The sequence below is a fragment of the Myxocyprinus asiaticus genome, chromosome 1 (genome assembly GCF_019703515.2).
Source record: "Myxocyprinus asiaticus isolate MX2 ecotype Aquarium Trade chromosome 1, UBuf_Myxa_2, whole genome shotgun sequence".
In the NCBI taxonomy this organism is placed as follows: Eukaryota; Metazoa; Chordata; class Actinopteri; order Cypriniformes; family Catostomidae; genus Myxocyprinus; species Myxocyprinus asiaticus.
In genome coordinates, this window is record NC_059344.1 from 62,070,891 (window position 1) to 62,088,896 (window position 18,006).

Below are 18,006 nucleotides of genomic sequence, written 5' to 3' on the forward strand. Positions count from 1 at the left end.
AAACTTAATCTCATTTAAGCTGCATTTCAGTAAGTTTGGAATTTAAATACTTATACTTTGAATAGATAACTAAATGAGTTCTGGTATTATCATCAGCGGTGGTTGAAAATTGAACACAAAGTTTTAATTGAAGTTGAAATGCTTCCGAAGTTACAACTTAAGCTCATTTCACTTTTTTGGCAAATTTAAATGCATATACTGACAAAGAAAATCAAGTTGTATCAAGTGATGAAAACAATGACGTTGTTCAAACACATTTTTCAAAATACAGCTACTACCTTCAGCTGGATTGTCCTGCAGTGATGTGCATATACTGTATGCATATAGTGACTGTGTATAGACTGTATACAATTACAGGAATATGTTTGTGTCTGCTTTCTCGACCCACAGTATGTGTTTGTATCTCTGCTGTCCAGAGACAGTGTGTATGAAGTGTTGAGACGCATCTGCACACATCTACAGGTGAGAGTGCTTTACTCCTTACCTATTGGTCATTATTTGGGGAACATATGTCTGTTGATAATGACAAATGCATGCAGGAAATTTTGAAACATTTTGAAACTCTTACTGTATGTCATGCAGGTCAATGGTAAGAAGATCCTCAGCATCAAGCAGTACATGGAGGAGCCCACTGCTATATCTCTGGTAGGTTTGAGGATCATGTCCATTTAGTTTTGGCTGTTTTGAAATTGACTTTACTTTCATTTTGGGTCCCAGAAACCCTAATGCGTATGTATAAAACATTACACAATTTACCTATACTGTAATTATCCCTTCAAATTATTTTTGTATGTACCTCTGACTTAATCTAAACCTAGTAGACAGTTATTATTGAAGCTTTAACCCTCTGTTGTATCACAAAGTAAGCATGCACCTTCAGACAGGTGGCTGTTATCCAGTGTCACAATATTGTTTATGTTTGGGGTCAATTTGAGAGCAGAAAATCCTATCAGGAATTTTTTGCATGTGAAAATTCATTACATTTATTGTTTCTGAGACTGCAAACTTAAGTAATGTGACACTTGTCATGGAGGACATTTAAAGCATATTGAGGTTACAAATGTTGTTTACAGTCAGTTCTCATAAGATTAGGAAAAGTTGTGAAATATCAATATGTTACTTCAGTGTTCAGTGGCTAGTAAAAGGTATAAAAAGATGTAAGATTACATTTATACTAATGTTTAAGGAAAAGTGTGTATCTTAGGTGCTTTAACTGGTCACCATAGGTGTGCTTCATCATTTTCAAACACCCTTTTCACTTGTTCACTCTCAATTTATATAAGGTCATGTTAATTATACAGTATACAGTACATTATAAAGGTTATAATAAATTATAAATGCATGCATGCATAAAAGAATGAGATAAATTATATTTTAGGACATATCAACTTCCCGGAAGTATTTCCAGTCTAATACCCACGTATGATTTTACAACTTTTTTACAGGTTGGTTACAGACATACTAATGCCATGTAAAGTACATAAAATAAAAAGGAACAAAACTAAAATGAAATAACACATGTCTCAACCCAATAAAACCACTACAATATTAATCAATTTGAAGAACACACTCTATCTCTCTGTGTGTGTCCATGTCCATGTGCTGGTGTAGGATGAATTCCCTGTTCCTGAAGTGTTTCCAGTACCAGATGAGTTTCCACCAGTGCTGAAGTGGAGGAGGAAGCCGTCAGTGGCGTCTGTGGCGTCCTCTCTACCTGATCTACTGGGAAACTCCACCAGCAGTCTGAGTGCTGTAGACACCCCCTTCCAAGCAGACCAACCTCTGGAGGGTGAGTGATTGAAGCAAATGAGAGAGAGTAACGTAAAATTAACTATCACTACTTTCCTTAAGGGTAAACATAGATATTTATTAGGCAAAACACAGTAATGTAATGTGAGCACTACAATAATGTTCCATTTGTTAACATTAGTTATTACACGGCTCTCTGGAATACTCTATTCTTATTGGTCAATGGCGCCATCTAGCGGTCTGATATTTCTCAGTAACAACCGCACATCTGTTTCAGACTGCTCATCCGGGTGTTGTGAGCTGTCTCTCTTGCTTCTCTAATCTGATAAAATAATTTAAACTCAAATCAGTGTTTCATGTGCATTTATTTATTTATTTAGCAAGTAGTCTTGTAATAAGATGCTTAATCCTGATCACCCTGTCGGGGTTTACTTTGCGATAACAACCGGCTGATTGTACATTATCCTTTACTTGACAACATAAACTAACAATGAACAAAACTTTTACAGCATTTATTAATCTTTGTTTATATTAATTTTAGCATATACTAATACATTTTTAGACAACATTAGGCACCCTTGATTAACAAAAATTAATAAAAAATATTTGGTTAATTATTTGTTCATGATACCTATTGCATCAACTAATGTTAATGAATGGAACCCTACAGTAAAGTGTTACTAATGTAATCTTCAACAAGGTTCCCACAGTCATGGAAAGCCTGGAAATATCAGGCCATTTTCAAATGGTGTTTTCCAAGCTTGGACACTTCATGGAAATTAATGAAATCAAGTCATAGACAATGTAGTAAACACAAGCCTCTTTTCCACCACTGGGCCGAACGGTTCTAAGCACAGTAAGGAATGGTTCCAGTAGCATTTCCACTTAAGCACAGTTCAGTTAACGGTTTGCTAACCATGCTCAACCATGCTGGTGGAATGGCTTTAGTACATGGTGGCTCACGATTGACAATTTACCAATGCCAAGTTAACTTATTTGTTTCTAGGTAGCTGGCAAAGTTAATTGTATTTATTTAGTATATAAGTTATATCATTATATTAGGCAACCTTTCTGAGTGTTCGTGTCTGGTGGCATGCACAACCCCTTAGCAAATGATGATAAACCTCTCGCCCTTTTTTTTCCTTTTTGCGACATAGGACATGTCTTTCCCATGCTTTAACAGAGTAAAAACCAGGGGGACAGCAGTCCTAAAAACTGAATATGGAATATGTGGTCATGGAATATCCTCCATGGGTGCACTCTTTGCAGTATTTACCTATCACGCTGTCGCCAAACGATGTATTTGTTACGTACATTCAAGCGCCACAGTGGAAAAAGAAACCTTAACTGAATGTGTCAACTGGTCCGGATCAACACGGAACGGCACGGTTGTGCAACAAGAACCGTTTGGCCTGATGGTGGAAAAGCAGCTATGCATTTTTCTAGTTTTGCTGTGCTCTAAAATATAGTATTTCATTAGCTAGCTATTGCTCTTATGTACTGTAGAGTAAAACTTGCTTGCAAGTCAAAGTGATGTCTTTTGAGTCGGTTCTTTTCAAGGAAGCAATCACACTATTATCATTAGTGAATTGCTCTGAATAGAAATTGATTTTAAAAATCCCTACCCAGTAATTACAAATGACTGGAAAGGTCATGGAAATTCATTTGTGAAAAAGTGTGGGAACTCATTTGAAAAGTAATGTTCCTGATCTCTGTTCTACATTATTGGTGTGTACTGTATGATTATTTTTGTGCAGGGTAAAGTCAGGTGACACTGTCTATTCTATAGTGGGAAAAAGTATTAACATGAGCAGATTAATTCCTCTGACCGGACTAATGTCCCTGTTTGATCAAACCTCTCTGGCATTAATTTGAGAGAAACTGTCCATTAAATGATTTAGTTCTGTTTGGGAACAAGCTGATCACTTCACTTTGACGTCAGATCTCTGCTCATGTTGTGATTGGCCAGTTCTTTCAGTGTGTGTTAATATGTGGCATGCAGGGCCAGTTCTGTTCACTCGTGTCCGCTTATCTTATGCAATACAGGATTAAATGGGAGATTTCAGCATGCAGAGATAAAGAATTAAATATGTCAGTCTCTGCCTTCCACTGATGCATTAAATAAATTTAGATGCTTGTTTGAAAAATGTTTTTAAAAATAAATACATAAATAAATACTTTCTTCAATCAAAATTTGACGATTTGGTTATGGGTACTTCACATAGTTAACATTAAATATGAAACAATTAGAAAAATGTTGATCAATCAATGTTAATGATATACAACTTGTCACATTGATGTCATTTCTACTGCCCTTTGCAGAAGTATAATGTTATAAATTAAATATTTGTCAATCACTTTAGTAATAAAATCCTTGTAGTTCAGTCTCTAATAGCATTATTCTGGTCTGTCTACTGTAGAACAAGGTCTGGAAACCAAAAAGATCCTCCTCTCAGAGACGATACCAGAGTTGGGCCAGATGGAGTACCAGCTACTGAAGTTCTTCATCCTGCTGTGAGTTTGGATCGGTTTCTTCTGGCTCTGTGTCCATGCCTTTCTGCTGACTGAGGCTTATAACAACCAATTTTGCATCATATATTACACCATTTAAGTCTAGTATCTCTACTACTGGGCAGCAAATGTTGTCAACCAATTAAGGTTTCCTTTGAGACAAACAATTGTACCCTTCAATGAGGTGCTTGACAGGTTAGAAAGCTGAATCCTCTATTAAGATTAATGCAAGTCTCTGGATGTTTTTGGTCTTATTAGAGACATTTGTACACAAGAAAGTTTAATTGTTGAAATCTATTGATTCAAAGGACTGATACGTGAGATACAAAGGTAAATCTGCCCCAGCAATCTCCTATTAAATTATCTAGCTACTGTATACCCTTATTCAGTAATCACAAAAACAAACAACTGTGATTGGTCCATCCTGACCAGCAATGAGAAAAGTAACCGGTATCACAGACAACAACAATAATTTAGAACTAAATAACTTTCTTTCTTCTGCTGAACACAAACAAAGGTTTTTAGAAGAGTATTTCAGCTCCATTGGTCCATACTATGCAAGAAAATGGTGACCAGAGCTTTAAAGCTCCAAAAAGCATATAAAGGCAGTATAAAAGTAATCAGTACGACTCCAGTGGTTAAATCCATGTCTTCAGAAGCGATATGATAGGTGTGGATGAGAAACCTACCTTTTACTAGTCCTTTTTTACTATAAATTCTCGCCTCTGCCCAGTAGGTAGCAATATGCATGAAGAATGTGAATCACTAAAAACAAATGAAGAAGAACACTTAGGAGGGCTGTTTGAAAGTGGAGATTTATAGTCAAAAAAGGACTTAAATATTGATCTGTTTCTCACCCACACATATCATATCACTTCTGAAGACATGGATTTAACCACTAGAGTTGTATGGATTACTTTTATGCTGCCTTTATGTCATTTTTGGAGCTTCAAAGTTTTGGACCCTGCTGACTTGCATTGTGTGGAACTACAGAGCTGAGATATTCTTCTAAAAATCTTTATTTGTGTTCAGCAGAAGAAAGAAAGTCATACACATCTGAGATGGCATGAGGGTGAATAAATGATGAGAGCATTTTCATTTTCTAGTGAACTATCACTGAAGGGACTATGCCTTCTTTTTTAAGCGAAATATTTATATAAACTAAGGATCATATTGAAGTAACTATCATTGTTGTAACTAAAGACTGTTGTTATCTAAGGATAAGCTTCACTTTAGCAATATTGTTGTAACCATAACTTTAGTAACCATGTTTTTGTTTTGTTTTTGTTTTTTTGTTTTTTTTTGCGGAAAGCATTGTGTTACTGTAGTAATATTGTAGTAAAAATGTTTTTTCTTTTCCATTATACAATTTGTTTTTCTTTTAATAGCTTCAGTGTGGTAAGCTACTTTTTTTTAGTAGCTTATAGTGTAGCTAACTTTTGTTAAAGTGTGGATTGACTGTAGTTTAACTACTTTAAGTTATGAGTAGCTTATAGTTGGGAAGCTACAGTTTCAAAGTAGCTTCCCCAACACTGGTTTGCACTCAGTATGAACTGACTTCTGTCTCTTAGCATTATCCTGCTCATCCTGTCTTCATGTTACCTGGCCTTCCGTGTCTGCAGCCTGGAGCAGCAGCTCTCTTTCCTAAGCAACAACCCTGCACTGACTCTCCGAGAAAGGTACATGTAATTCCATACTGTCTTACGCAATTCACACCAGCCTTACAACTCATTTACAGCACGTACTATCTGTCTGCCCGTACAGGTAACTGATGGTCACCTGCTGCAGTTCACAGGACAGCCTGCCCAGCACTAGCACTCTCTTTCTCTCTCTGTTTTTGCACTATGCAAAACAGACTATGTTATGTATTGAAGCAGAGTTCTGCCTCAGATTGTGTTGACATTGAGACTGACTTACAGTAGGAGAACAAAACAGGAAGTGTTCTCAAAGCAAGCCGTTCTTTATTACTGCACACAACAGGATGAAAGCACCTGCCTCGCTTGCACAGGATGCAGACCAGATGCAAACCCTTGGAAGTGATATTATGGGGAAATATTATGCAAAACTTAAGTTTCTCCAAACAAAAACTGGGATTTGTGGTCTCTTAAGTATTGAATGGTGTACATAAAACTCATAGAACGACATTGAGTTATAAATATTGTATTTATCGCTCAGGATCCAATACAGTGCATTTAGATTAGATTATTTTATGTATGCAAAACACATATGTCCCAGCCTTTCCAATCAGATTTAGTTGAGCATCCTGAAAATATAGGCCTATATACAGTGTCTAAATACAGTATGATCAGGATTTAATCATTCTCACTATGCGTTCAGAGCATTACGAATGTTAGCTCAAGTCGGTGTAATATGATATATTGCCCTGACTGAGGGCAGAATGTGTGGCATAATGAATGTAAAATAATATGGTTGCAATAAGTAAAGAATTCACAGGCAATTTAAGATAAAAAATGGTGCACTGGTTTAATGCACTTTTTAAAGGTTATCACTGTGTAGTTGTTTTCTAAAGCACATTGCTATGCATAAAGAGTCTTTAACAATAATAGTTAATATAAGTGATGTTCATCTTTTATTCATCATCACAACTTGTACCTTTACATGTTGCATGACGATTAAACTATCAACTGTTTCTGAAGGGAGACTTAAATTCTACATCCAGTCATATTAAATGGTAGTTTTAATGATATGAATGGCCTATTATTAAAGGTAAGTTTGTACATTCTATAAGGAAACATCTAGACCTTAAATGGTTAGTTGACAAAAACTAAATTAAAAATATACCAATTTGACTTACTTTCTTCTGTGGAACAAAAAAGTTTGGCCTCAGTCACCATTCACTTTCATTGCATGGAAAAACAGATGCAGTGAAAGTTAATGGTGACTGAGACTTACAAACTGCGTAACATCTTTTGTGTTCCACAGAAGAAAGAGAAAGTCATACAGGTATGAAACAACATGAGTGTGAGTAAATTATGAGAATTTTCAATCTGGAGTAAAATATTTGAGATGAAATTTAGGGAGGATTTCAAAACTAGAATGTTAATACTAGTCTAACATAACATCAATACTGTTTAGCATTATGTAATAGTGTTTGTTAATGTCATCAATGCATGATAATTTTTTTTTTTTTTTTTTACACAAAAATATTTTATTTGCCTCCAGTATTTCCACAAAAACTAATTGCACCAGTTTGAGTCAACTGGAGTTTATGTTTGAAGCTGATGATGGATTTGTGTTAGCTTAATAAACAGGTGCAGATGAGCAACCGGCAGTAGTGAAGAGACAGTGAATATGCTACTTAGCAGAGAAGTTTATTAGTGGTTTCACAAAGCAGATGATAAAAGTCTGGGATGCTGGAACTTCTCATGTCTAGCCGACAGCGTTATTTGAGCAAATCAGACTACGCCCAGATCTCAGCAGATTTTGGTTGAACAGACTCAAGCCAACCTATAGCCAAATAAATGCCTGTTGTTGCTTTGTTTCTTTTGGTTGACCGGAGTCCGGAACTCACACCAGACTTTGGTCAAATGCTATTTCACTCAAAGGCGTTACAATACCACTGCCAAAACTAAACGAGATGTTCCAAAATCATGCCAGATTTGGACCAAACTCTGTTGCTATCTGGCTAAGATTGGATTGTAAATTTAAGAATGTGTATTATGGATAGATGCATCTACGTTTGAGGTGTTGTGAGAGTTTAATCGTAAAGTCTGTGAGAAGCCAATTACGTCTATGGAACTTAATCACAGTAGCGTCATCTTTAATTTCTTACAGGAATGACAATGAAGCTGTGAAGGACAGATTTACAGTCTCTTCAATGGGTTGTACTGTTGTAGTGTTTTGGATCAAAATTTCAGTTGACAAAACAGTCCAAAAAACATGAGTTGTGGAAAATTAAATATGGTATTGGAGCTTATATGGCTTTTTAAGATGGATGCAATTAAAGGGACTATAGTCAATCCCTCATATAGCCTTGTTTTCATTCACGTCAAAAATCAAATAAGGTGCTACTGTGAATAAGGTCTATGGGAAGAAACTTCACCTGAATATCTTAAATTAAATTCTGAAATGCGTAAGATCTGCACAGTTGTCATTGCTGCAAGTGGAGGATTCTTGGAGAAACGGAAAGTTTAAAGAATATAGCATTTATTTAAATTGAAATCGTATTTTGAAACATTATAAATGTCTTCACTCTAATTCTCGGTCAATTTAACGCATCCTTGGTGAATAAAAGAAACCATTTCTTTCAGAAACATACACAACTACATAGTGATGAGACTAGTTCAGTGATTTTCCACACTCTGCTCCTCAGACCTGATCATAAGCACCTGTCTCACAAGATGTGGTCTTTTAAATGGGCATTAGAGAGCTGAATGTATTATAAATTCAAGAATACTTCTCTGCTGCGTGGGCTCTTTGCAAGTGGGAGGAATATTCTGTTTCTTATATTTCATACATTATGATTTTACTGTTGCTCAAAAGGGAAAGATTTTCGGAACAGCCATATTTTTGGGGTCTATTTTCAGTTCAGCTTTAGTTTTTTTTTCTCAATCAGGTGCAGAATGTGCTGTCCATTCTTAAACAATAAGCCATTACATGCCGAAGCGGTGTGTTACAGTGATTTTACCATGGATAAGGTTAAAAATATAAAATTGTCATGAATGGACTGGAGTAGCGTATTGCTTTTATGAATTGCCGGCAAAAGCAGTATGATAAAATACCAATGTTGAACAAAGAGTTCAATTTATCATAAATAATATAATCTGACTACATTCTTCCGTCAAGTAATATGGCGTAGCAACTTGGTGCATTAAAGGGATGGTTCACCCAAAAATGAAAAGTCTCTCATCATTTATTGCTCACCCTCATGCCATCCCAGATGTGTAAGACTTTCGTTCTTCAGCAGAACACAAACAAAGATATTTAGAAGAATATTTCAGCTCTGTTGGTCCTCACAATGCAAGTGAATGGGTACTAAAACTTTGAAGCTCTGAAAAACACAAAAAGGCAGCATTAAAGTAATCCAGACGACTCCAGTGGTTTAATCCATGTCTTCTGAAGCGATATGATAGGTGTGGGTGAGAAACAGTTAGTCAGAAGTCCTTTTGTACAATAAATCTCCACTTTCACATTCTTCTCCTTTTGTTTTTGGCGATTCACATTCTTTTTTTGGGGGGGATTTTTCCCCTTTTTCACCCAATTTGGAATGCCCAATTCCCAGTGTGCTTTTAAGTCCTCGTGGTCGCGTAGTGATTCGCCTCAGTCCAGGTGGTGGAGGATGAATCCCAGTTCCATCCGCATCTGAGACCATCAATCCACGCATCTTATCACGTGGCTTGTTGAGCGCGTTGCCACGGAGACATAGCGCGTGTGGAGGCTTCACGCCATCCACACAGTGGCTGGTCAAAGGTGAAGAGTTGGAAAAAGGACTTAAATATCTATTTCTCACGCACACCTATCATATCACTTCTGAAGACATGGATTTAACCACTAGAGTCTAATGGATTACTTTTATGAGGCCTTTATGTGCTTTTTGGACCTTCAGAGTTCTGGCCACCATTCACTTGCATTGTATGGACCTACAGAGCTGAGATATTCTTCTAAAAATCTTTGTGTTCAGCAGAAAAAAGAAAGTCATACACATCTGGGATGGCATGAGGGTGAGTAAATGAGAGAATTTTCAGTTTGGTTGAATAATCTTTTTGAAATGGAAAAGTCAAACATGGTTCATCCAGTCAGAATTTAGAGTCAAAACTATCCGATTTTAAACGTACATGTATCCTAACCAATCCTTTTTAAATAAAAAATAAAAAAAAGTCTGTGTTTTTGTCACTCTTATGTCAGGCTTGCAAGTCTCTTGACAAAATCTTATCTATAGAGCTATAAGACTAAAGGCCTTTTCAGACCAAACACGACACGATAATGAGAGGCGAATCGCCGGCGAATGGCCTTTTCCCATAGAAAGCGAAGCGAATGACCGCTGTTAGCACATTCACGCCTTTACAATAGGTGGCGCTAATCGACAAGCAATTATTTTCAATGCTTTATTATCAACTAATTATATACATTACATAACAGTGTATCACGAGTACAATATATATTACAGAAATCACAGATAAAACAAAGACAAATTGACAATTGGAAACCGGGTACCGTAGGTGGCTCAGCGCACCTTTGAGCTGGTCTTACTTCTGCCTATGTCGGTCCATGGAGAAGAAGAGGTACTTGACAAGCAGATCAAAAAAATAAATCAGATTTCTCTACAAGCTGCAGAAGTGATGAAGAGTTTGTTGTTGAGTTGCTCAATGAGAAAGAAAACATTTGAGACACTTCACAATTCAGTTCACCTGCTGGACAAGTTGACTGGCAGTATTATGATGTGAACACAGTCTGAGGGGTGATTAGAAAGAATCGAGTGTATAAAAAAATCATTAATGGTTAAAACATGTTATCATTGGGAGTAAGAGTGATTATATGCCACATATGTTAAGTATACATGTATGTTAATAAAAAAATTGTATTCACTACATAATGCACACATATAAAGACTGTTGTAACAGATGTTGTCAATTTGAACTACTGATTGTATCTTATTGTATGTGTATCTAAATTTGCTCAAAACATGTTACTAATTAAACGTGATTGCATTTAAATGGCCAAAGCGCCTATACAATGCAACAAATACATCTCACCCAACAAAACCATCTTTAGTCTGACTCTGACCCATTATTAGATAGTAGCAGGGCTTGTAGCTAGTGGGGTGAAAGGTGGAAATGATTCTAGGGGCCCACAGGTCCAGAAGGGCCCCACAACAAATCCTAAACTGTATTTTTTAATAGCAAAGGGGCCCAGAATACCATGCTATGGCCTTGCATACTAGTACTTGCCAATAACAGCTGTTAATGACTATTAACAATTACACAGAAATAATGATTTTGAGGAGACAGTGAGATTGAAATGCAGCACAGTATTTCATAGTGATCACTAAGCACGCCCTGGATTCGAACTTGCAACTCCAGGTGTGGTAGTCAGCGTCTTTACTTGCTGAGCTACCCAGGCCCCCTATGCTTAAGCTATTAAGCCGCATTCAATTCTCGAACATTGCGTAAATTGTTTTTAAAATATATGAATTAACTTTACTCCGGCCAGTTTCTCTCACCTCGTGCAACGACAACATCATTATGTTTATGGAGTTATATGTGTGCCACAATTCTGCGTGCACAAAATTATATTTTGAGTGTGCAATATGATATTTTGTAAGCACAAAAATGTTCTGTGTGCAAAATTATATTTTAAACGCGCGTGAACTCCGTTTTGTAATTTTAATTAAAGGCATATATATTTCCATATCAAGTGAGGAAAAAATGATGGAATTTGCATTTCTAAAACAAATACCGGCATAAGTCTAAAAATGCTAATTAGTCAGCAGATAAAAGAGAGTGCTTACAGACCTTAAGGAGCTGTTGGACTTGGCTAATTGAAAGGAAACATGGACCCAACAAGAGAGCTGTCAATTGAAACAATGGAAAGGATTATAAAACTCCTTCAAGAAGGAAATCCAGCACAGAGTGTGGCAAAAGAAGTTGGTTGTTCCCAGTCAGCTGTGTCTAAAATTTGGTGCAAGTATAAACAAAATGGCAAGATTATAAAAGGAAAACATACGGATAGACTAAGGAAGACGTCAAAACGTCAGGATAGAAAACTCAAAGCAATATGCCTTGAAAATAGAAAATGCACAACAAAACAAATGAAAAACAAATGGGTGGAAACAGGAGTCAGTGTTTGTGACGGCTGAATGAAATGGGATTTACATATAGAAAAGCCAAATGAAAACCAGCACTAACACCTAAACAGAAGAAAACAAGGCTACAGTGGGCTAAAGAGAAGCAATCATGGGAGTGTGGATGATTGGATGAAAGTGATATTCAGTGATGAATCACGAATCTGCATTGGCCAAGGTGACGATGCTGGAACTTTTGTCTAGTGCTGTTCTAATGAATCATATAAAGATGACTGCCTGAAGAAAACGATCACATTTCCCCAGTCATTTATGATATGGGGTTGCATGTCAGGTAAAGGACCAGGGGAGATTTCAGTCATTACCTCAACAGTCAATGCACAGGTGTTCATTGAAAATTTGGACACTTTTCTCATCGATAGAAAATAGGTTTGGTGATGATGAAGTCATTTTTCAGGATGACAGTGCATCTTGCCACAGAGCAAAGAATGTTAAAGCTTTTCTTCAGGAAAGGCATATCAACTCAATGACATGGCCAGCAAACAGTCCAGATCTCAATCCGATTGAAAATTTATGGTGGAAATTGAAAAAACTGGTCCATGACATGACTCCATCCTGCAAAGCTGATCTGTCAACCTCCATTCGAGAAAGTTGAAACCAGCTGCATGAAGCAACAATCTGCCCATTATGGTCTTTTTTGAGACAGTAATTTGTACACTCATATGAATAATACTTTAAATCTATTAATTCAAGACATTGGTGCCACACATACAATTGTATATAAAAATACTGTGAAAAATCCTCATCCAGTAGGTTTTTGGTTAACAAGTGTCTTTTCAGAGATATTTTCAAGATGCAGTTCCCCTCCTTAACACCAAGTGGAGACAAATACTCATAAACATGAATCAGATGCAATCATTTTCAGGGAACATCCAAGCACAACTCTACTGAGCTTCTACTTTCATACAACCCCATTTCAGAAAAACTTGGGACAGTATGGAAAATGCTAATTAAAAAAAAAAAAAAAAAAAAAAAAAAAAAAAAAAGAGTGATTTGTAAATTCTATTTACCCTGTGCTTTATTGAAAGCACCACAACAACACATTACTTGAAGTTTCACCTTGTGAATTTAATTGAAAAATCAGATAATGCCTGCACTTATAATCTGGGCAGTATGTGGTTTGACGTGTCAAATGTCTGCATTACAATTGCGCTGAATGCAGCTTCTAACTGTAAATGTCACATTGTGTCAATGTTTTGTTTCTCATAGCTTTTGTGCCTTGGGGGATGTAATGAATTAAACTCATTATAGATACACCTGGTCCACAAGTTGAAGTGGTCATGCTCTTACATTAACACTGCTATGTGTGGAATGCTCTAATGCATGTGTTTGACCTCTCGGGAAAAGGTCGTCTGGTGTGACACCTCTGAACTGAACTACTAACTAGTGTTAATTTGTGGCACAGACCATTGTCCTTGTCTTTACCTCATAGCAAGGGGTAGACATATTGATATAGGGGACACTGGAGCTAACTGTCACACTTATTTACTCCAGTGAATATTTCTCAGGGTAAGGGCATCTGTGAAAGCCAATTTCTATATTGACTAGAAAAAAGCTATTTAATATTTCCACCGTTATAGCCCAGGAAAAATTATAGTTCATGGAGCACTTATAATAGAGCATGCTGCCACAATGAGAACCTGCTGTTTATTGACAATAATTTAAGTATTACATATTCATAATAAATTCATATTAAATACTCAATTAAAAGAACCATCTTCCACAACATTTCAGCATTTAAAATGTATTTTAGATTATTTAATGGCTTTTCAGACAAATGTAAACAGTAAAGCAATTATGAAATTACATAATTCACGAAACCGCAAAAATGGAAAGATAAAAATATCAAACCATTGTTTTGAATGAAAGAAATTGTAATCAATGAATGTACACGTTTATGGGAAAATGCAATTGACCTGAGGACACATCATTTTGGTTAAAATCTACCTTCATAATTTAGTCGACCTTTGCCTGAATGTATTCCAGTTATACTTCATTATGTTCCCATGTTTACCTAACAGCTATGTTAAAAAAAATATGACAATTAATTTGCAGGATAGTGTTAAATTATAATACATACTGTATCTATACAGTGTATATATATATATATATATATATATATATATACACTATATTGCCAAAAGTATTCGCTCACTCATCCAAATAATTGAATTCAGGTGTTCCAATCACTTCCATGGCCACAAGTGTATAAAATGAAGCACCTAGGCATGCAGACTGCTTCTACAAACATTTGTGAAAGAATGGGCCGCTCTCAGGAGCTCAGTGAATTCCAGCGTGGTACTGTGATTGGATGCCACCTGTGCAACAAGTCCAGACGTGAAATTTCCTCGCTACTAAATATTCCACAGTCAACTGTCAGTGGTATTATAACAAAGTGGAAGCGATTGGGAATGACAGCAACTCAGCCACAAAGTCGTAGGCCACGTAAAATGGCAGAGCGGGGTCAGCCGATGCTGAGGCGCATAGTGCGCAGAGGTCGCCAACTTTCTGCAGAGTCAATCGCTACAGACCTCCAAAGTTCATGTGGCCTTCAGATTAGCTCAAGAACAGTGCATAGAGAGCTTCATGGAATGGGTTTCCATGGCCGAGCAGCTGCATCCAAGCCATACATCACCAAGTGCAATGCAAAGCGTCGGGTGTAGTGGTGTAAAGCACGCCGCCACTGGACTCTAGAGCAGTGGAGACGCGTTCTCTGGAGTGACAAATCACGCTTCTCCATCTGGCAATCTGATGGACGAGTCTGGGTTTGGCGGTTGTCAGGAGAACGGTACTTGTCTGACTGCATTGTGCCAACTGTGAAGTTTGGTGGAGGGGGGATTATGGTGTGGGGTTGTTTTTCAGGAGCTGGGCTTGTCCCCTTAGTTCCAGTGAAAGGAACTCTGAATGCTTCAGCATACCAAGAGATTTTGGACAATTCCATGCTCCCAACTTTGTGGGAACAGTTTGGGGATGGCCCCTTCCTGTTCCAACATGACTGCGCACCAGTGCACAAATCAAGGTCCATAAAGACATGGATGAGCGAGTTTGGTGTGGAAGAACTTGACTGGCCTGGCACAGAGTCCTGACCTCAACCCGATAGAGCACCTTTGGGATGAATTAGAGCGAAGACTGTGAGCCAGGCCTTCTCGTCCAACATTAGTGTCTGACCTCACAAATGCGCTTCTGGAAGAATGGTCAAAAATTCCCATAAAGACACTCCTAAACCTTGTGGAAAGCCTTCCCAGAAGAGTTGAAGCTGTTATAGCTGCAAAGGGTGGGCCGACATCATATTAAACCCTATGGATTAAGAATGGGATGTCACTTAAGTTCATATGCGTCTAAAGGCAGATGAGCGAATACTTTTGGCAATATAGTGTATATATATATATATATATACACACACACACTCACCTACCAATTTATGAGGTACACCTGTACACCCACATATTCATGCAATTATCTAATCAGCCAATCATGTGGCAGCAGTGTAATGTATAAAACCAAGCAGATACGGGTCAGGAGCTTCAGTTAATGTTCACATCAACCATCAGAATGGGGAAAAAATATGATCTCAGTGATTTGGACCGTGGCATGATTGTTGGTGCCAGATGGGCTGGTTTGAGTATTTCTGTAACTGCTGATCTCCTGGGATTTTCACACACATCAGTCTCTAGAATTTACTCAGAATGGTGCCAAAAACAAAAAAACATCCAGTGAGCGGCGGTTCTGTGGGCGAAAATGGCTTGTTACTGACAGAGGTCAGAGGAGAATGGCCAAACTGGTCCAAACTGACAGGAAGGTGACAATAACCCAAATAAACACACGTTACAACCGTTCTATGCAGAAAAGCATTTCTGAACATACAACATGTCGAACATTGAGGCGGATGGGCTACAGCAGCAGAAGACCCCTCCGGGTACCACTACTGTCAGTTAAGAACAGGAAACTGAGGCTGCAGTGGGCACAGGCTTTACCAAAAAGTCTGATGAATCTCGATTTCTGCTGCCACATGGAGATGGTAGACCCACTGCAGCCTCAATTTTCTGTTCTTGGCTGACAGAAGTGGAATCCGACATGGTCTAATGCTGTTGTAGCCCATCCGCCTCAAGGTTCGACGTGTTATGCATTCTGAGATGTTATTCTTTTCACCACAATTGTACAGAGGGGTTTGTCCTAGTTACCGTAGCCTTTTTGTCAGCTCGACCAGTTTGGCCATTCTCTGTTGACCTCTCTCATCAACAAGGCATTTCTGTCCACAGAACTGCCGCTCACTGGTTGTTTTTTGTTTTTGGCACCATTCTGAGTAAATTCTAGAGACTGTTATGTATGAAAATACCAGGAGATCAGCAGTTACAGAAATACTCAAACCAGCCCATCTGGCACCAACAATCATGCCACGATCAAAATTACTGAGATCACATTTTTTTCCCCATTCTGATGGTTGATGTGAACATTAACTGAAGCTCCTGACCCGTATCTGCATGATTTTATGCACTGCACTGAAGCCACATGATTGGCTGATTAGATAATCGCATGAGTAAGTAGGTGTGCAGGTGTACCTGATAAAGTGGTCGGTGAGTGTATATCTATACAGTGTATATTGTATATATTTATATTAAAAAATTTGATTTTTTAATTTTATTTTATCCTGCACATTGTCACTGCCTGTGCTCTCACAGTACCCCGAGGATCTGTACAGAACAGCTGAGAGAATGGGCATACCAGAGCAGCATTCCCAAATGACACAGTCAGCAAGTTCATCTAGGTATACTTTTACCTATGCCAATCATATCTTATATTGTTCTCCCCATCCCTTTGTGTGTGTGCTTGTGAGAGTATGATAATAGAGATGAGATCTGTTACAGAATTTTTGGTGCTTGTCACAAAGCCAACGAGGCAATTTGTGTCTGCTCTCCACTTACAAATCTCACACTGTACAGAATACAGCATTTTAAAGCACCAGGCCCAAATATGGGTGTGTATGGTCAATATGGTCGACATACTTTTCACATCACACTAGACATTACTTTGTCACGAGCTGTCACTCAGAATACACACAGTTTACCTCTCTAGAGTAAAAAAGGACATTGCTCTCAAATGGTTGACATATTCTCATCTACAGAATGAGGCAGGCAGGTATCTTAGTTTCCAAAATCACTGAATGACATGCAGAAGGGCCTTTAAGGGATAGTTATTATTTACTCATCCTCATCGAAGTGTAATGAATAAATGTAATCCTGTTGTTCCAAACCCATATGACTTTCTTAGTCAGAATGTGAGTGACGGACAGCCTCAGTCACCTTCACTTTCACTGTATGAACTAAGGGCACCGGTAACATTCTTCAAAATGTTCTTTCTTGTGTTCAACGGAAAAAGCAAGTCATACAGGTTTGAAACCACACGCGAGTAAATAGATAGTGAATAACTGCACGCAAATGTACCCAGAATAATTGGTACTGATTTAAAAGCAATTGGTTGTCACACCAAATATTGAATTTAGAATATTGATTTAGGTTTGAACTTACATATTTATTTTATTTTTTATGTTTACTGCTCTTTGTATAAAGTTATTTGGTTAATTAAAAATATTCATGACATTATTTTTCAAAACATCCTTAACATTCTTCACAACTGAGTGACAAAAAACTTTTGCACAGTTCTGTATATAATTCATTTTCTTAATATTTAATACTAATAATATATATATATATATATATATATATATATATATATATATATATATATATATTAGTATTAAATATTAAAAAAATATTTATATTAGTATTAAATATTAAAAAATATTTAATTAATTATATATATATATATATATATATATATAATTAGTTAATTAAATATTTTTTTAATATTTAATACTAATATATATATATATATATATATATATATATATATATATATATATTAGTATT

General features: G+C 37.0%; 1 protein-coding gene across 1 annotated transcript in view; it reads left to right on the forward strand.

The window, feature by feature from the left end:
* The window catches only part of LOC127442871 (GRAM domain-containing protein 2A-like), a 40,467-nt gene extending 33,557 nt beyond the window's left edge, over positions 1–6,910 (forward strand). Inside the window, exons 7-12 of the mRNA XM_051701197.1 lie at positions 391–462; positions 583–645; positions 1,612–1,789; positions 4,170–4,263; positions 5,832–5,939; positions 6,025–6,910. Coding sequence (XP_051557157.1) covers positions 391–462; positions 583–645; positions 1,612–1,789; positions 4,170–4,263; positions 5,832–5,939; positions 6,025–6,028 — 519 coding nt within the window. The 3' untranslated portion in view covers positions 6,029–6,910. The remainder of the gene's footprint in view (positions 1–390; positions 463–582; positions 646–1,611; positions 1,790–4,169; positions 4,264–5,831; positions 5,940–6,024) is intronic.
* The last annotated feature ends 11,096 nt before the right edge of the window (positions 6,911–18,006 follow it).